The following is a 19,777-nucleotide window of genomic DNA, read 5'->3' as shown; positions in this document are numbered from 1 at the left end:
ATCACAGAATTGTAGGGGTTGGAAGGGACCTCTAGAGATCATTGAGTCCAACCCCCCTGCCAAAGCAGCTTCCCTACACCACGTTGCACAGGTAGGTGTCCAGGCGTGTCTTGAATATCTCCAGAGAAGGAGACTCCACCACCTCCCTGGGAAGCCTGTTCCAGTGCTCCGTCAGCCTCACTGTAAAGAGGTTCTTGCACACATTCGTGCGGAACTTCCTATGCAGAAGTTTCACCCCATTACCCCTAGTCCTGTCCCCACGCACTACTGAAAAGAGACCAGCCGTGCCACTATGGCCCCCACACCTCAGGTATTTATAAACCTGGATCAAATCCCCTCTCAGCACCACCAATGACAACCCTCTGCACTCTGCCAGTCAGACAGTTCTTGACCCAATTCACTGTAAACTCATCTATTCCATGCTTCCTCAGCTTTGTTATAAGGATGTCATGGGGGACAATATCAAAAGCCTTTCTGAAATCAAGGTAGACTACATCTGCCACTCTCCCCCTATCCACCCAGCCAGTGACATCTTCATAAAAGGCCACCAGGTTGGTCAAGCACGACCTCCCCTTGGTGAACCCATGCTGAGTACTCCTGATAACCTGCTTTACTCCCAGTTCTCTGGAGATGGCATCCAGCACAAGCTGTTCCATCACATTCCCTGGGACAGAGGTGAGGCTGACTGGCCTATAGTTACCTGGGTCCTCCTTCTTGCCATTTTTTAAAGACCGGAGTGACACTGGTCATCCTCCAGTCTTCAGACACCTCCCCAGTTTCCAAGGCCTCTGAATGACTACAGAGAGCGGCTCAGCAATGACCTCCACCAGCTCTCTCAGCACCCGTGGATGCACCCCATCAGGTCCCATGGATTTATGGACCTTAATGTTTCCTAGGCACTCACGGACCACCTCTTCCCTGACTAAAGGGAAATCTCCCATTCCCCAGACTCTCTCATTAACCTCCAGGTTCTGGGATTCCTCAGGAAATGCCTTTTCACTAAAGACAGAAGCAAAGAAAGCATACAGTATTTCCGCCTTCTCAGCATCCTCTGTTACCAGGACCCCTTCCTCTGTTACCGACCCCTCCAACCCCCCCTTGTTTTTTGTTTATTAGCAAACTGCTCACATACTACAAAATAATAGCACTAATTACATAAGTAACATCATCATGCCAGCATCCCGACCACCTGCTTTAGAGATTTATCCTTCATTTTGTGTAACACTTCAAACACTACAAAGAAACAAAGCAAGTGCAGAAACAGGACGCCACTTCCCTCAGGATTTTACAGTCTCATTCATGTCTGACAGATGGAGGCCCTGACAACAAGAGCTGTGTCTGTCCATAACAAGGACTCACCTCTGCAGGTGCAGGGGCAGCTCTCAGAGAAGCCTTCTTCATTTCTGCTTTCTTCTCTTTTTGTCTTTTGTCTGGGAGCTGGTGTCAATCTGCCTGAGGGAAGGGAGGCCCCTTCAGAGGGATCTAGATAAGCTGGATCAACCTCACTGGGCTGAGGTGAATGGGATGAGGTTCAGTGAGGCCAAATGCCAGGTCCTGCACTTTGGCCACAATAACCCCATGCAGCGCTATAGGCCTGGGGCTGAGTGGCTGCAGGACTGTGCAGAGGAAATGGACCTGGGGCTGTTGGTCGATGCTCAGCTGAACATGAGCCAACAGTGTGCCCAGGTGGCCAAGAAGGCCAACGGCATCCTGGCCTGTATAAGAAATAGTGTGGCCAGCAGGAGCAGAGAGGTAATCATCCCCTTGGACTCAACACTGGAGAGGCTGTGCCTCAAGTCTTATGTTCAGTTTTGGGCTCCTCGCTACAAGAAAGTCATTGAGGCACTGGAACTTGTATGTGGAAGTCTGTCCCTTGAGCAGCTCCCATTCATCATCAGCTCCCATTCTGAACCCCACTGTGCAAAACTTCTAACTTCTACTGCAGATGGCTGCAGTCACCAAAGCTCAGCCCACTATCCAGGTATCAGCCTTCTCCCTTCTGTTTTCCATCTTAGCCCATAGTTTTGCTCCCAAAAATGGAACTGCACTCCAACAGTCAAAACACAAACTAATACATCACTTTCACTGCTCCTTCCTGCACCCCCAAATTAATGGTTACCTGACATCCCCTACAGCACAGCACCTGCTCACAAGTATCATTCAAACTCTATTCTTTCATACTTCTTGATAGAGGACAGTAAAAACTCCCTTCTGCATGGCACTAAGGACAGTCTGTCCCCATCACATCCCTCTGTGTGCTGAAAGCTGCCATTGGATCTCTTGCAGCCTGCTGGCTGCTGCTCACAAACACAGGGAACTGCACCACACTGATTCTAAAGAGAGAAAGGAAGAAATGCTGGTGGGAATGGGCACCCAAGGATTGCAGAGATGCTCCAGATTGTGCCAGAGATGGAATCTCAGAGTGCTGGGACATGATTGATCACTAAGGAAAACACTTGGAAGCACATTCAATCTGCAGAAGCTGTAATTACTGGGCACAGTCAGCTTTCCTATGGCTCAGCTGGAGTAGGAGGGTGCTCTCACACATCTGCTCAGGGGCTTCAGCTGAGACACTTGCACAATGCTGGGATCATTCTGATGGAAACTATGTCTTCAGATACCATGGTTAAATCCATCCAAAATGATCAAGCAGAGCTTTAGCTCTTGAGCAGCACTTCTTCCCCACCCTTCACTACTCCAAGCAGCTCCAACAAACTTCTCAGAAGAAATCCAGGCCAGCACAGACCTGGCAGACCAGAACCAAGTGCAGCCTGTGGGACGGCAGTGCCCACTCCTTGCTTCCACCCTGCTCCAGCAGGTTAAGGAGTCTGAGCCTCACTGGCCTTTGACAGCTCAAGACTTTCAGCACCTCATGCCAACATTTCTCACTAAGATACACCTCAGGCATTGAATTCTCTTCTCACTACCTCCTCCCAGTCCTCCCCTAGGAACAGATACCATTCAGATTCTACAGCAAACTACAGCATCTGCACTGCAAGAGCTCACTGAACAACCTGCAACAATGAAACATGGTTTTGGAGAGTGGGTTTGAAAACACACCTTTAGACAGCTGTCTCCCTGTAGCCAAAAGGAAACCAAGCAGCAAAAGAAGAGTCCAGCCTGAAACATGCCCATGCTACTAGCCCAGGTTTTTCACAGTGAATGTAAAATCCATCCTGCTCTTGAGGTAACAAATGACCAGTGGGTCTCCCCTTGCTCCACCCCTTCTCCTTCAAAGCCAGAAAAAGAAAGAAAAAACAAGCAGAAGAAACCCAGACGTACCTTTCCACACACAGAGCAGAAAGTGGAACAGCAGTTGGTCTCCTTCCTGAGACATGGTGGGGAGCATCCCAGAGGAAGCCCAAGTTCTTTGCTTCTCTCCACAGGGACTTCAAGCACTCTTGGCAAGAGCTGCTTTGGTTCTTTCTTCAACTGCTTCCATCACCAGAATCTCCTTTGGAAAAGGAACACTAAAGAAAGAATCAGCAAATGAGAAAGAATGAGCAATAACCACTTTCCCAGCTTTCTTCTGACATGCAATTAAGACTCACGACTTGGGCAAGGTCTTAAAATCAGCTGGTTACAAGAACTGTCCCACAATATATCCAGCTTCTGTACAGCTGCCGTTATTTCTGTCAGTGAGTGTAATCACAGAATCATAGAATGGCCCGGGCTGGAAGGGACCTCAAGGATCATGAAGATCAATCGCCTCCCTGTCCCTGCTGGCCATCCCCTCTTCTGATGGAGCCCAGGGGACCATTTGCTCTCTGAGCTGCAAGAGCACGCTGATGGCTCACGTTCTGTTTTTCATCCACCAGGACCCCCAGGTCCTTCTCTGCGGGGCTTCTCTTAAGGACTGCTCCTCCCAGGCTGTAGAAATGCCTGGGATTCCTCCAGCCCAAGTGCAAAACCTTGCACTTTGCTGTGTTGAACCTCATTAGATTCACGTAGGCCAACCTCTCGGTTCAGCTCCCTCTGAATGGCATCCCTTCCTTCCACTGCATCAGCCCCACCACTCAGCAAACAGCAGAGGGTGCACTCCATTGCATCATTGGTGTCACTGATAACCATGTTAAAAAGCACTGGTCCCAAGACAGACTCCTGGATGACACCACTTGTTATCAGCCTTCACCTGGACATCGAACCATGAATCACCACCCTCTGTCTGTGGCCTTTCAACCAATCCCTTATCCACCAGGTGGTCCACCTGTCAAATCCACATCCCTCCAGTTTAGAGATAAGGATGTGGTGGAGGGCCATGTAAAAGATCTTGCTCAAGTCCAGGTCAATGACATCAGTTTCCTTCCTTTTGTCCACAAATGCAGTCACTCCATCATAGAAGACCACCTGATTAGTTAGGCATGGCCTTCCCCTGCTAAAGCCACACTGACTGTCTTGGATCACATGCTCATTTCTTATGTGATCAAGCATGTCTTTGAGGTGTATCTGTTCTTCACCATCTTCATCACTGTTCCACATTTGAATCAAATAATCGGTGTTGCTGTCACCAAGAAAACCTCTTTGTCTTCTACTCCTGCTGCACTACTGTGCTTTCACCAGAAGCAAAGGGAGAGGCCACCTCCTAGATCCAAATTTTAAGAAACCAACACCCAATAGGTGTCATCTGAAGTTAAATAGCAGAGAAATTAAGATGACTCTTCTGCATCCAGCTTGGATCACTCCCTCACTCAGGCACACCACCATCAGATCAAGGAGATGCTGCCTTCAGCTTAGAGACTGTATGGGAAATCACAGCTTGAACCTCTGATTAATCAGCTGAGGCAAGTGTTGGGTCAGCTGTGGGAGCACAGGTGAGAGTAATCTAGCTGTGCTCCTGGAAGGGGTGGACCTCAACTCCACTTCCTCTGAGACCTCATTTAAAGGCTGACCACCACTGGGGCAGCATCTCTTGGAGATTGCTCCCCAGTTGAGACTGCCTCAGCTTTCTGGTCAAAACATCGACATTGGTGAGTTTTCCTTTGCTAACAACCTTTGACTATTTTCCTCCATCTTGGTTAACATCTTTATATTAGCCACCTTTACAGAGACCATAAGGGTTTGGGCTTCCAAACTCTCAGCAAGCATTTGGATCAGACAGCTTCCTGCTGGGGAGCCCCCTGCATCCCTTCTGCTTCTTCTGATACCGAACCCGCAGATGCTTCAGAGCTCATTAGCATGGACTTCCTTCCTCCCCTCAGCAGCTGCTCCTGCACTCACCTTCATTCCTACTCAGATACCGGCCGCTTCCAGCACCAGCTGACCTGCAAGACACAGAAAGGAAAGGTGGGAGTCATGCAAACGCACAAGCCCAAGGCTGCATCACCACTACGTATGGCAGCCTCGGGAAGTCAGCTGCAACTACAGCCTTTGTCAGAATGGAAACAGGCACTATCAGTTAAGTGTGACCTCTGAACTCATTGCCACCATCAGAAATAGGCACTGAAGTTGCTCACTTCACTGTAGCTGGTTACCTCCTTCTTTTGGAAAATGCGGACATGGAATTGAAGGACACCAGAAAATTGACATCTAGTTCATTGTAGGTGGTTAAGCTTGGAAGCAGGACTTGAGCAAGACAAGCTTCTCAGCTCAGAATCACAGAATTATCAAGGTTGGAAAAGACCTAGAAGATTATCTGGTCCAACCATTACCAATACTTCCCGGCTTAATCATATTCCTCAGCACCACATCCAAACGTTTCTTGAACACTGCCTGGGCCCCCAGTACCTCCCTGGGCAGTGCATTCCAATGCCTGAATACCCTTTCCGACAAGTAATGTTTCGCAATGTCCAGCCTGAATTTTCCCTGGCGCAGCATAAAACCTTTCCCTCTAGTTCTATCAGTGATTACACAAGAGAAGAGGCCAAACCCCAGCTCACTACAACCTCCCTTCAGGAAGTTATAGAGAGTTATAAGGTCTCTCCTGAGCCTCCTCTTCTCCAAGCTGAACAATCCTAGTTCCCTCAGCTTCTCCTCGTAAGGTTTTGCTCCAGACCCCTCACTACCTTCTTAGCTGAAGACGTTCCAGAAACGTAAGGTTTTCTTGCATGGAGGGGCCCAAAACTGAATTGGTCAGAGCTCCTTCTTTCCAACATTGCTGTCACCTGGAAGGCTGTCCTTGGAACTGCAGTGACTCATGCATCCTAACTGCACTCCATTGATGGAAGCACAACGTGCATCATTGCAAATTGCTGGTGGGTTCCTGTGTTGGCGAGGGATGGATTCACCTGGAAAGAGTAGATACACAGCATTTAGCGTCAAACCTTCACTATCCAAGGAGGCAAAGGCTTGGTGCTGCCTGTCAAGCAGGTTTCAAGCAGCTTGCGAGACTCATTTGGGAAAGACAGGAGTCAACCAACGATGTCAGGCACGGGCTTGAACGCAGGAATACAGAAGGAGGCACAAGCCCACTGAAAGCATGAATTCTACCTGTGTTGCTGACAAGCAGTGCTTTGAAAGCTGGATTTGCACCCTTACCTGCCAGGACTACGACTTCTGCTTCGGAAGGCTCCCTGGCACTGCTCTGCAGTTGGCATTTGGCCACAGGGGATGGTTTGCCCAGGCAGAAGCAGGAACGCCAACTGCCAGCTGCTGACTCTGCCCTCTTACTGGGAGAACTCAGTCTGGAGAGAGAAAACAGAGCATGCTGTCAGTCGTGGTGCAGGGTGAGTGATGAGCTGCACCGAGCCCTTGTTGACAGTTGCCCATTCCTGGCACTGCCTGCTTTCTGCTGAAACACAGCTTAGAAACGTGCTCTGTTTCAAACAGCAGAGGACGCTTCCATTCCTACAGCTCAGCCCTCAAGTCCTGCTGGCTACATTCCTCTCAACCATGTCAATCAAGATGCAGACCATGTGAGTAAAGTCTCCACAGCTGAACAGGACAGGAGCTGGCAGGCGTAACTGCTTTCTGAGGAATGGTGCAGCCATAAGGGAAGCTCAAAAGCATCTCTGACTCTTACGTTAACACCTCCTCGGCCTCAGCTCACTGCCATCTTTAATTTGTAGTGCCTGCAAGTCTGACCAACAGCTCTGCTTACAGGAGAAGCACAATTGGTTTCAGGTGTGTGGCCCTGAAATCTGGAAAACCCCAGTGTTTCCAGGTACAGCCAACACAGACCAGGATAGACGTCAGTGTGGCTTTCTGCATCTCGTGACTGCCTGCCCAACCAGGAAGGAAATGCACCTTTGTGTGGCTCCACTGAGCCCGTAGGGCAACTGTGTGTAAGTTGAGTCCTTGGAGATGTAACGGACAAAAAGTAAACCAATAAAAATCACCCAAATAATGATGATGGGGGCTGGAAAGGGAATTCCTCTTTCTTTATCTTTCAGATGGAAAATCAATGATTGCATCCAAGTTCCTTAGTACAGCTGCGGGGCCTTCCTCCGCTTGTATCTTGCTGCTCTGTGTTGCAACAGGAGAGCTGCTCTGACCTCTCCTCTCAGCCTGTGCCTCCTGCACGGTGAGCAGCTTTGTGGATGGAGACACCCACACAGACTTGGGCCCTGCCAGAGAACTGTGCCCTGCAAGGGAAAACCACAGGTAAGACGGAGGAGGAAGCAGCAGCACAGCCATCCCAGTTCTGCATATCTCTCAGAATTGCTCATCCAAGCCACTGGAAGAAGAGGAGCTCAAAATAACCGTGTGCTCAGTGGTATGCTCGTGGCAAAGGACACAGCCACAATTAAGAGCAACTCACTGTATCGAAAAAGGCAAACAAAAAGCGTAGAAAAACTAGGGGGCAGGGATCTCAGAAAGCTTCACAGCCACACTTCAATCAAGCTTCACCTGCTTGCAAAACATCTTAAGAGCAGTGATGGTTTTCTCTATGTAAGTTAGATCTATGGGGCAGGAGCTGCTGTGTGGCTGATGTGGGTCTTTGTTTTTCAATTTTTTTCAATGTTAATTTATTGTTTGCAGTCTTTCTGTTTTCTATTTGAGGTTGAATTGGACGGTGATGACAAGGGTCCGTTGGGGCCAGTGTGTGTCCCAGGTGCTGCCTGGCCCCAGCCTCCTCAGCTGCCCCATGGGCTCTTCTATTGCTGCCGGTGGGGTGGCCTCTTCTTTGATGGTGCTGAGGCCTGTGAGTCGCCGGCCTTCCTCTTCGGGGCTCGCCGGGTCCCCTCAGGTGGGCTGGTGCCGGAGGGCCCTGCCACAGGCTCTCCTGGCTCCTCCTGAGGCGCTGCCTGCTCTGTGGTGACAGTTGCAGGGTTGCCTGTACACACGTTCCAAAGGGGGTATCAGTAAAGTTGGCACCTGTCCCGTGCTTCTTCCATTGTCTTTGCTCAGTAGTGGAAGCATTGTAAAGTTGCTGGGTGGACAGGCATCACGTAGCCTGAGACTCAGCATGTCTTGCAGCAAGTGGATGGGACGGTTGTGCTGTGTGTGTTATTCCATGGATGTCTTAGCCCTGCTCACTGACCTGCTCTTTCTCTCTCCTCTCCTCACCCTCCGCCCACTGCCTCGGTGCAGCTTTTGCTCTCATTCCATCTGAGCAAAGCGACAAGGAACTGCTGCAGATAGCTTGAAGTGATCTCACTGCCAGGTACGTGCCATGTTTTGTCCCCGCACATGGTTTTGCCGCAGGGTATGCGAGGGTAGTTCTGACGAATTGTACCCATACTGTGCTGTGTGAATACAGAAAACAGAAATGTGTTTCCGTTCTGTTCCAGCACGTCACAGCTGCTGTGATGGGCGTCGCGTGCATGGCCGGGGAGGAGAGTGGGGCTCCCCAGGACAGAAGATCTCCAGCGGAGCCCTACCAAGTTACGGAGGTGATGCCTCTGCATGCTGGTGAGTGAGGTTCTAAAGCGGGGTGGGCAGGGCTGGGGCAGCGAGTGCCCCCTGCTCCACACCAGGAACCCTTGTCACGGGCAGACTGTGCCAGGGGAGCGAGCCCAGGGCCGGAGAGGGCAGAGCTCCTTCTGCTCCCGCCTGCCTTTGGCCCCTCTATAGCACTGCTCTCTCTTCTTGCTCAGATGCTGAATTGCTGCCTCTGTCTGATGTGGAACAGGAGGCAGTGGACTTCATCCAAGCCAACACCATCAGCATGGAAATGGTAAGAGCAGCCATCTCCATCGTGGCTATACCTGCATCTCCAGACGGTCCCTCTGGCTCTGCCTTCAGGCTGCAGGAGGGCTGATGGCCGGGCAGAGCTGCTGCTGTCCTGCAGCTGTCCTGTGCTGCTCCACACCCCGCAACGCCTGGTCCCCCTGGCCATGGCTGTCCCCACTCACACTCCTCGGTCTCTGTGTGCTTGCCAGGATCTGGTGCAGAAGCTGCAGTTCCTCAATTCCATTTGTATACTGTGCAGCATGGCTGGACAGACAAGCCTCACACTGAGCCATGATATCTTCTGCTTGCTGAAAAATCAGTGCAAGAAGATTGAGGTGAGGGGACATGGCACCCAGGTAGCTGCACCCTGTGAGAAGGACGGGACAGGGGGAGAGGGAGGCAGGGAAATGATGCACAGACACCCAAGTGCCCCAGATGGGACTCCAGGTGCTGCTGAGAGCTCAGCAGTGGAGGTGGACAGCAGCACCAGTGTGCCAGTGTTTGTCAAGGGCCACTGGGGCGACTCAGGCCCTAGCGGCCGGTGGCAGGTTTGCTGTTGCTGGGTGCTGGCAGCTGCCAGGTGCCATCCTGATTGTGCTTTGCAGGTTCTGTTGCGTGAGGAGCCCATGGAGCAGCTGAGCACCGGCCTGAGATACTGCTGCATGAACACCATTGCTGCCTTGAGGTACCTGCCCAGCCCCTGCTTTTGCCAGCACATCCCCCAGGCACCATCCTGGTGGCCCTGATGCAGCTCCCCACTAAGTCTTGGCCCTCGCCCCAAAGCTGGTGACATCAGGACTGTCCTCTGACCCAGAGCAGCCCCGTAGGGGAGGAGGCACCTCCTGGCAGGGCTCCCCATCCCTCTCAGGGAGCCTTGCCCAGGGGAGGACCTGTTCCAGCCCTGCCTCAGCACCCAGGCACCGCTCCTAGCATCAGTGTCTCTCTAATTGCAGCACAGTTAATGCAGTTACAGAGGAAGAAATACTCCATCTCTTCAAGGTGTGCTGCAGCATCGTCTTCTATCTTCCTCCAGCCAGGGCCTTGAACATTTCCCTCTACAACCAGGTATGTACTGGGCAATCTACTGTTGACCCCATGCCTCTGGGCTGCCGCTTGCATTACTTGTGTCCAGAGATCTATCAAGATGTTTGTGGGACAAGGTAGCAGCCTTGCTTGCCCTCACCCCTCTCACTCTTGCCTTGGGCTTGGCAAACACCCTGTGTTGTAGCCTGCTCTGAGTGCAGCAGCCTTGCAGGGGTGCCCCTGTGCACAGATCTGTGGGTATCCTTCCTTGGCAGCCAGAGGGGTTCACAGCAGTCTACTGGGTATGAAAGGGAACCCTGAAAGACTTCCACAACCCACTGTTCTCTTTACAGACCCTGGAAGCTATGGACGACATGCTGCAGATTGTGCTAGATGTCTGTCCCATTGCCAGTGTCAAGAGTCGGCTGCAGGGAATCTTGGAGGTCTGTCTATTGTGAAGTTCTGCCCCCACAGCTCCCTTCTAGTAGTTTATCCCACTCCATGGAAACGGCACTGGCAGTAGTTGGAGCCAGCAAGGGACCCTGGCGGCAGTAGCCCCATGATGGGCTTGGCTTAAGCTCAGGGGAAGCCTGGATGGATGCTGTGATTCCAGCTAGGAGCTCAGCAGACCTGCAGTGGGCATCAGCAGCTCCCAGGCTAACCAGCAGCTCCTCTCCTCACAGGTGCTGCTGCCTTTCAGCATCTCCAAGACACAGGCTGTGTGTGAGAGGGCTTTGGGGCGCATCTGGAAGCTTAGTGGCTTCATGACCAGCAGTTTCTGGCAGCAGGTAAGGAGACATGAAAATTGTGTACCTGTGAGAAAAGCTGCGGCTCAGGTGTGAACCCTCAGAATGCTTTTGACATGAAGGGAGGGTCTTTATCCTTCCTTTTGCCTGTGCTCATCCTGCTCCAGATGCTATTCTCTCATTCTGTTTAACATGCCTTCCCTCCTTTTTTCCTTCTTACTGCAGCCCCTTGGAAAAAACCTTGCCCCTTCTCAGAGGACAGACATTGCCCTTGTAACCCTGGAGAAGATCATTGGGGACTATGGTTTTGATGAGAAGAAGTGGGCTGAGACTATGCTGGATGTGCTTCGGAGAAACCCTGGCACCTGGCTGATGGATGTAAGCAGAGTGAGGCAACCCTGCCCGCCACAGCTCTTGGGAACTGAAGCCATTTGAAGGCAGCAATGAGCTGTGGGAAGGGCAGTAATAACACAGCCTGGGAGGCAAATGGCTGCAGTCCAGTGGCAGCAGCAGTCTCCCTGTGTTCTCACAACAGGTGCCAGAGATTCTGGGATTCATCCACGCCAACCTGAAGATCCAGAGCACATCAGTTCAGCAGATCCTGCTCTCAGTGCTGGATATGCTGACCGTCCAGTTTCCCAGGGATGTGCTGAGGAGTGTGTTGACCGACCTCCCACAGAATGACAGGTATCAGCCCAGACAGCCCCACACATTTGTTCCATGTGAAGAGCAGGGCTCAGAAATGGTCTGGCTGCCAGAGCCAAGGAAAGCTGCAGGACATCCCAAGGAGCAGGCCCTCCATCCCACTGTGCTTTCCAGTGCTGGTGGGCAGCTCAGGGCTGCAGCAGCCAATAGCAACCATGGCAGCCCAGAGCCCCCCATCAGGCTCCTGCCTGAGCCATGGTGCTGTGGCTAAGGCAGCCCTGCTGACGCAGCATTGCTCTCTGTTTATAGCACTACCCTGGACATACTGAAGAGTGTGCTGACCCTGCTGGAAGCATCCAAGCGGATCTGGGATGAGCTCAGCAGTGTTCTACAGGACCAACAGCTGTGTGAGATATTGAGCATCAGCACAGAGGAGTTGGGCCTCCTTCGCTTGACTGTGAGTTACTGGACAATGCACCGTGCTCTCCTACAGAGCACTGGTAGCTCAGGCTGGGCTGTGTCTCCCTAGTGCCCTGCCTTGAGCTGCCAGAGCAGCCAGGAGCTGCAGGGTGCAGGATGTCCTGCTGCCTCTGCCTGCCTCTCACTGCTGTGTTGGTTTCAGGCGATGCCTCCCACTGAAGAGCTGGTGAAGGAGCTGTGTAAGCCAGCACTGCTCCAGAAGCTTCTGAATGTGGAAAGCCTGCCAGTGCTCTGGCTGGTGCTCAGACGTCTCGTGCTGCTGTCTGATAGACCTGAGACGGTGAGCAGGACCTTGTCAAACGAAGGCCTCATGTTGACAGCCTGGCGCTGGGGCAATGGGCAACACTGTGCCTTGGCATCTGTCCTCCTGATGGAAAGGAAATTGTGTGCTTTGTACAGGCAATTGAAATCCGGGCCCTGCTTCCAGGCGTCATGGGGAACCTGCTGTTTGCCAACACAGCCATTACTGTGAAGGTGCTGAATATCTTCAGGAATGCAATGCACCATCTGGGGAAGAGGCATGCCAGTCCGTTTGCTCTGGAGCTGGCTGAGAAGATCCTGCCTCTTTTTAATCACGTAAGTCTGTTGTGGGAGGCTGAGCTCTGCGGGTGGGTGCTTGACAGGAGCGTCTTCTCCTTTCTTTCCTTCTCTGGGCTCTCAGGAATGACATGTCCTGTGGGCTCTGTAGCACTGCTGGCCGTGTCCCTGCTAGTGCAGCTTGGTTGTTCTTGGTGATGTCAGGCCCCTGTGCTGGGGCTCAGCCTACACTCATGCTCACCATGGGCAGTGAGAGTGTGCTGCTGAGGTCTGAGGTCCTCCTGTTCTCCCTCAGGCATCATCTGAAGTGCGAGAAGGTTCCATCCGCCTCTTCATGGATGTGATGGATGCTGTGCTGTGGTCTCAGAAGGGAAGCATGAAGAAGATCGTGCGCAGGGCCCTGCTCCCTCTGCTCTTTCACATGAGTGACGAGACCCTGAGCGTAGCACAGGTACGAATTTCAGAGCTGAGCAGTGTGCAGGCAGTGGTGTGCTGACAGTTCAGCTGTGATGTGCAATTGAGAGCAAGTTCAGCAAGCATTCAGACACTGGGATGTGTGTCTGTGTGTGTGGTGCCATGTCCCTGCATCTGTTGTTCTGCAGGCATCTGGGGAAGCCCTTGTGTCCTGTGCAAAGTTCCTGAAGTGGAAGGAGCTCAAGCAGCAGACCCAGCAGAAGAACACAGTGGGGATCATGAAGTGTTTGGTGAGGACAATCTCACAGCCCCCACCTTTTTGCTGGGGGAAAGGGGATGCTGGAGGAGGGGTTGCAGCAGCAGCTGTGGCTGCTCTGCAAGCCCCATGCTCTTGTTCTCTTCTTCAGCTGCAGCAGGACAGAAAGGGAGTGGAAGGGTACCTGCAGCAGAGCCTGCCATACCTGGAGGATTCTCAGGCCTCCTTGCGATGCGAGGCTGTCAGATTCATTGGTGAGCCCAACCCCTGCGTCCCTCTTTGGGCCCTGCCCTGGCAGGAAGGCACAGCCCTGAAGCCCCCAGGTACAGCCTGCCCATGCCGGTAGCCACAGTGGGTGCCTTGCTCAGGTCCCCCCTCAGGTGCCGTCCCTGCCTGCAGCATGGAAGGGGAAGCAGCTGGGCTGGCAGGGTTGGGGTCTGAGCTTCTGGCAGCATGTTGGGGAGTGGGTGTCTGACAGAGCTCTTTCCCTAGGGCTGATTGGGAAGCACGCCAGGGAGCAGAGTGAGGAGATGCTGAATGAACTCTGCAGTGGTGAGTGAGGGCAGTGCTGTGTGTGTTGGGGCTGGGGGCAGAGCTGGGCAGCATGCAGCTGTGCTTTGCCCTGCTGCAAGGAAATGCTGCAGGGGCAGAGGAGCATTCATGGCAGTCCTGAGCAGTGTCTTCCACTGACCCGTCAGTCTCCCGTGCTCCTCCTGGCCAGGAAAAGCAAGGAGTGGGGCTGGCAAGGCCCAGAGTGGAAGCTGGTGGCTCTCTGTAGACTGGGGGTCCCATCTCTGCTCTGTTTCCTTCTGTTGCAGCCCTTCAGCCTTTGGAAGATGACCCCCATCTGACAGTCTGTTCTATGGCATCTGAGACCATCCAGAAGCTGAGACACCAAAGGCAGAAGGCGGCACCAGCACGGAGAAGGCTCCCAGCACTTTTCCGCTGGTCCTGCATAGCCTTCTGAGGGATAATTCTTGTTCATTAACGTTGCTAGGACACCTGTACAGCAACGTTGCTGGGACATGTGTTCCTGTCACGCAAGACAGACCCCCTGAACAACAGCGGGAGCCTTGGAGCACAGACATCTTGGAAGAAAGAACAGGAACCAAGCTGGTTAGAACTGGGTCTGTAGTTAGCGATTAATTAAATTGAAAAGCACAATTGAAAGCCTTTGGAAGGAAGATCTGGAGAATATGACCACTAGAGAGCAGCACGTATGCACACAGATGCAGAACTGATCATAATTACACTGACTAAATTGTAACTCCTCATATGAGTTCTTGGAACTTAAACAAGCAAGCAGAAAAGTTGTGGTTTATTCTAGCTTTTGCAAAGCCGGAATGCTGGGCAGCAAAGCTCCTGCTTGCTTATAGTGCTGTGTGCCTGGACATAAGTGTCATGTGGAAAAAGACAAAAAAACACATTTTCTTTGCCTATGTCTTGGAGAGCCAGGAATCCAGAATTCAAGATCTTTGCTTTTGAGTTTGCAATTCAAAACCGGATTAGAAAGGATTCTGCAAACTTTCTTTGATGACATTAGACTCTTCATTAACAACAATACTGTTTCTAATACTACTAATAACAGCAACACAACAACAAAATAATGGAAGATGAAGGAAGACATGGGGACAAGAGTCACTGGAGGAAATTTCTCCTTTGAACTGAATTGGTGTTAGTGTCCCCGTGCACAAGAACCAAGGAGAGAGCAAGCATGTTTTGTACTCTTCAGAATGCAGTGTGGTTCATCTTATTGTCATCCAAATGAGACCGGGATTTCACTGCATTGTTGGAAATGGGAAAACAGTGCCAAAGTTGCATGTTTTGAAGCGGAAAAATAGTAATTTTAAAAACCCACAACAATAGAGTAGAGAAGATCACCAGCAAAGCCTGTATCACTTGACCTCAGAGTAAAAGCAACAGTCAACCAAAGAAGCGGATGCTGATCCATTTCATGCACTTTTGTAAGGATGTGAAAGCGAGCAGACTTACCTGAAGGTGGTGTAACGTTAGTGGTAAACATCACCAAGCTCCCTCCAAAAGTGGACTTGACCTTTTGTCTCTGCGACCATCTACGTACAGAGGGAGCTACTGGAGAGCTGTGCTCGGATCCTTCAGTTTTCATGTCTCTTACCATCTCTCTTCCAGGAGATCTTGCGAAGAAAGGCTTTTCCTGTGAGGATGAAACACAGATAGGAAATGTTACATCTAGTTTTGCTGTGGGAGTTTACCTCTGTGTGTGACACATTCATTCTTCTGACAGCTGCTAACACTCAGTTTATTAATAAAAATCATACCTTTATTACTTTGTGCCTTGCAGATTAATCTGAATGTAAGAAAATCGGGTTGACTTTGTTTGCTTCGCTCAACACTGGCCACATCAAGATAACAAAGGACATTGTTTTCAAGAATAATTGCAGCTATCTTCCAGTTGGCTTGTGCTTCTGTGTTTCTGAGAAACACCATCTAGCAATTTCTTTTTCTTCTTTTTTTGCACGAGTCCTGGATGCTGGTGTGTGTTGTGCTCTGTTGTTTGCTGACCAGCAGGTGAGAGGACTGTGTTTTGTGTTGGGTGTTGAGTTTTGTCTATCTCAGGGGCCATCCAATTGGATCCATCCTCTTTTTGCAGTGTTTAGGGACAGTTAATTTGCTGTTGCCTGGAGCTATGTGTGAAGTGCAGGACTAGAAGCTGTGATCGCTGAATCTCCTTGGATGAGCCCCAGCTCAGGTTCTCTCACACCAACCAAGAACATTTTTGCCAGCCCTGTTGTATTGCTGCAGCTCAGTGACCCCGTGTGACAATCTTCCCATGGAGTGCCGAAGACGGAGGTGGGAGCCTCCTTGCTGAGATCTGCTAGCAAAGCCCTGAGCGGCTCTAAGGTCGGAGCCTGTTGGGTCGGTAACACTGTGTCATGGTTTTGTGCTGTTGCTGTCCATATTCCACATCATAACATCACATGCAGTATGAATCATTAATTGAGGGTATAAATAGTGGAATCATGTACAAAGGAAAAAGGGTTAAAGAGAAAGTAACTTTTTGTTTATAACTGAACAATACGGATTGCTAAGGGAACGTTATATGGTATTAAAGGTGTTTGAATGGGACAAACTGTTCTGATGGTATAAGAAAGTGTAACTGAGGGTATGTGGAAGTGTAATAGAGGGTATGTGGAATTGTGATCGAGGGTATGTGGAAGTGTGGAAGGAGGAAGGCTGAGGGACCTGGTCTAGGTCCTGCTATCCTGGAAAGGCAGCCTGGGGATCTGGCAGTGTGTGTGCCAAGTGGCTCTGTGTGCCTATGGGTGTGTACTGAAGGGCACCCAGAACTGCCACTTCCCCTTGGGACATAGGCTTGGAGCATCAGTTGCTATGTTACTCTCTGAGAAGAGGATTCAGGCCCCAAGTCTTGCGTCCAGCTTGGTGATTTGGATTGACTCTGGGGCAGCAGTGGATGATCTGCAGCCCTGCAGCTGAGTGCATGAGGCTGATTGTGATCTCTGCTCTGCCATGTACCTACAGCAAATCCCAAGAGCACACAAAAATTGGGTCTGTACCCTGGCCTTCATCCCTGGCTGCCCCATGTTGTTGAGTGCGTACCAAGGAGGCGTGATCAAAGTCTGGAACATGGATAACTTCGGCCCAGTTGGGGAGATCAAAGGGCAGCCCCATCAACGCCATCTGCACCAACTCCAAGCACATCTTCACTGCCTCCAGGTGAGCCTCGGGCTTGGTGCTCCCCAGATCCTGCAGGAGGTGAGAGTGCCCTGTGTTGACTTGTCATCCCTGGGCCTGGGTGGGTTTGCACTGAGTGGGGCCAGGAGCCTGGAGGGCGAAGAGGGCAGAGGGGATCTTGCAGCTTTCTGGTCCCTCAGTGCCTTCCTCTCACCTTGCTGTCTTAGTCTGTCCCCTGCCCGCTCTCTGGGATATCCCCATGCAGGGTCCCCTCTTCCCTGGCGCTAGGCATCCCCTGCTGTTCTTGGGGAGCATTTTGGCAGCAAGACTCTGAAATCCACTCTCTTTTGTTTGTGCAGCAGCCGGAGCTGCGCATCTGACCTGGCTCACCCTGAGCTTCCCTGCAGAGATCTCTGAATCCCAACTGCAACGTCTGCTGACCCTCTGCTCTTCCCTGGGTACCCACTTTGCTCTGCAGTGGGGTGGGGAAGGGCTGCAGATGGGTGAGGATGGAGATGGTTGTGCCAGGAGCGGAGTGTGGACGGGTTGGACCCTGATCCTGCACGACTCCCCCACGGCTGCACACCTGAAGGACAATCCTACAGAGAACGATGGTGCATGGCTGGAGCCCTTCAGAAGGCTGAAGGCTCAGCCCAGGAGTGTCAATGAGGATGCAGCCTCTCCAGCTGCCCTGCTCATGTTTCTCTGCTCAGGGGGCTGACGAGGCCCTGGTCTCACACTGGAGCTTTCTTCTACCTCTCCTGTGGTCCCTTGGAGCATCCCCTGCTCCATCCTGCCCTGCCCCGCGCTGGGCTCGTGGGGGAATGTGGGAATACAAGAAAAGCTGTTCAGAGCAGCAGCTGTGGAGCCAGATCAACAGCCTGAGAACCAAGGACACCTCTGGAAGGAGAAGAAGGGACTCATGGCTCTGATTGGATATGTTAGAAAAAAAAAAACTTGTGAAGGTTTATAATGGATGTGAGAACTTGTAATAAAGGATTTGGATCATTCACATCTGAGTCCGTGCTTCTAATGCTGCAGGGGAATGGCTGCGTTGAGCCCTGGGAGTGGTATTCTCTCCTTATGCGCTCTCACTTCCCTTTGGTCACTGAAGAAACGACTTTTGAACTCGGACTTAAGGATTTCTCTGCATGATCCCATTGGTGCTGAACTCGGATCTCAGAGGAGCTCCAGGATGTGCCCCATAAAGCACAGACCAATTTCTTTCTGCTTTCTGCAGCCCCGTTTGTTTCGTGTCACCAGTCCTTGTTCAAACCACTGCAGGGTGGGAATTTCTGCACACCTTGAAACAGGAGCATCTCTATTGACTTGATGGAGTCTGTCTTTTATCATTCTGGGGATGGGGGGGGGAAGAAGAAAATGCAGTTTCCATGGCCTGGTGGAGGGCACGATGGCATGCGCAGGGTCACCCTGCCATGGACAGGATGGTGGCTGCTCCTGGGTCACAGCTGAGCCCCGTGCTGTGGGGCTGGGCAGGATGGATCACAGGACCCATGGTTGCCCTGTGACGCACAGCACTTTTACAAAGTAAAAGAATCAATTTCCTTAAATATTGAGCATCCATACGTAAATTGCAGCCTAGTGGAATCTTTTCCTATCCAAACAGAATTCTTTATCTATTTCTGTTACATAAGAAAAGCAAATAATTTTTTATCGGTCGACTTTGAAATTCAGGCAAGTGTTCACTTGAAGTGTTATGAAGTGTCAGCTTTTCTAGAGCATTTACTTTTCATGCTCTTAATTTCTCATTATCTCGCCTTATTCTCTTGCCACGTCAGTGTTTTCATTCGATGGCTTCCATGTGACAAGAGCTCTTGCTGTGTGAGCGATACAAATGTAGCTTTAAAAGTGGTACAACTTGCTATTAAGGCAGCTCCCCTCGGGAATTCCTTAAAGCTGCAGTGAGACAAGGGACACAAGAGAAACTTTGCTATGCACAGCAGGCTGAGCCCTCCTGCAGTCCCAGCTATGGAGTGCTCTGCAAAATCTGTCTCTTTTTGCTCCTGATGTGCAGAGGTTTGATCTGCTTTTGCACCAGCAAGAGAGAAGTGGCACCTCACACTTATATTTCTGAATATTCTTGCTGCATTCAGTGGGATGTAAGCAATAAATAAAGAAATAAAATAAAAATATTATTGCTTTGGTTCTCAAAAAAAAAAAAAAAAAAGAACTGCCCAGCTTAATTTTGCTCCAGATCCTTCACTGCTTTGTTGCCTTTCACTGGACAAGATTTAGGGCCTCAATATCTTTCTTATAGTGAGGGGTCCAAAACAGAACACTGATAAACAGACCGGTACTGTGATCAATAGAACTTGAGGAAGAAATTCATCTTTCATGAGGAGCTCCTCTTTGCACAGCACCAGGAACTAAGACAGGTGTTTGATTATTTCCTGCTATGAGGCAAAGATGGATCAGCAGATACAGCTGGAATCTATCTCTCTCCTCCGCACTTTATTCCCCACCTTCAATTCTTTTTGGAAAGGAAATGCTGCAAATCTGGACTTATTTGGGAAATCCCCGTGCACACAATGAAGTGAGAAAGCACCGTGCACATGAACAAGGCAAGATCCTGGATCAAGCTTTCAGTGGAAGGGAAATGCCTGAAAGGATTGAGCAAAGTCCTGGCGAAAAATACCTGGGGTTCCTGTTGGTGGGAAGCTGAACATGAGCCAGCAGTGTGCTCTCACAGCACAGAAAGTTAACCATATCCTGGGCTGCATCAAAAGAAGCACGGCCAGCAGGGCAAAGGAGGCGATCCTGCCCCTCTACTCTGTGCTGATGAGGCCTCATCTGGAGTACTGCATCCAGATGCAGAGTCCTCAGTACAGGAGAGACATGGACCTGTTGGAGCATGGACAGGTCACTGATACATGCCATAGAACTGATTCAAGGGCTGGAACACCTCTCCTATGAGGACAGGCTGAAAGAGCTG

The 19,777-nt window shown here is 51.0% G+C and overlaps 1 protein-coding gene and 1 long non-coding RNA gene across 2 annotated transcripts; both read left to right on the top strand.

Moving 5' to 3' along the window:
• Window positions 1–8,447: 8,447 nt before the first annotated feature.
• Window positions 8,448–15,454, top strand: LOC146754917 (uncharacterized). Its single transcript, XM_085526523.1, has 18 exons — window positions 8,448–8,542; window positions 8,670–8,790; window positions 8,976–9,055; window positions 9,261–9,386; window positions 9,657–9,736; window positions 10,005–10,116; window positions 10,428–10,517; window positions 10,758–10,862; window positions 11,046–11,198; window positions 11,356–11,507; window positions 11,775–11,922; window positions 12,088–12,225; window positions 12,345–12,521; window positions 12,778–12,933; window positions 13,085–13,186; window positions 13,304–13,406; window positions 13,645–13,704; window positions 13,971–15,454. Exons 2-18 carry the CDS (start codon window positions 8,688–8,690, stop codon window positions 14,117–14,119), a joined length of 2,034 nt encoding a protein of 677 aa, XP_085382649.1. The 5' UTR covers window positions 8,448–8,542; window positions 8,670–8,687; the 3' UTR covers window positions 14,120–15,454.
• A 494-nt stretch (window positions 15,455–15,948) lies between these two features.
• On the top strand, window positions 15,949–17,832 carry LOC146754916 (uncharacterized). The gene is made up of 3 exons (XR_014938516.1): window positions 15,949–16,032; window positions 16,672–16,866; window positions 17,184–17,832. It is a non-coding gene; the product is annotated as an uncharacterized LOC146754916 (long non-coding RNA).
• The last annotated feature ends 1,945 nt before the right edge of the window (window positions 17,833–19,777 follow it).

Source organism: Coturnix japonica, chromosome 37, assembly GCF_054131305.1.
Source record: "Coturnix japonica strain WE chromosome 37, WE-NBRP24, whole genome shotgun sequence".
Classification (NCBI taxonomy): domain Eukaryota; kingdom Metazoa; phylum Chordata; class Aves; order Galliformes; family Phasianidae; genus Coturnix; species Coturnix japonica.
The sequence above is the reverse complement of the archived record's forward strand: the minus strand, read 5'-3'. Positions and strand labels throughout refer to the sequence as shown.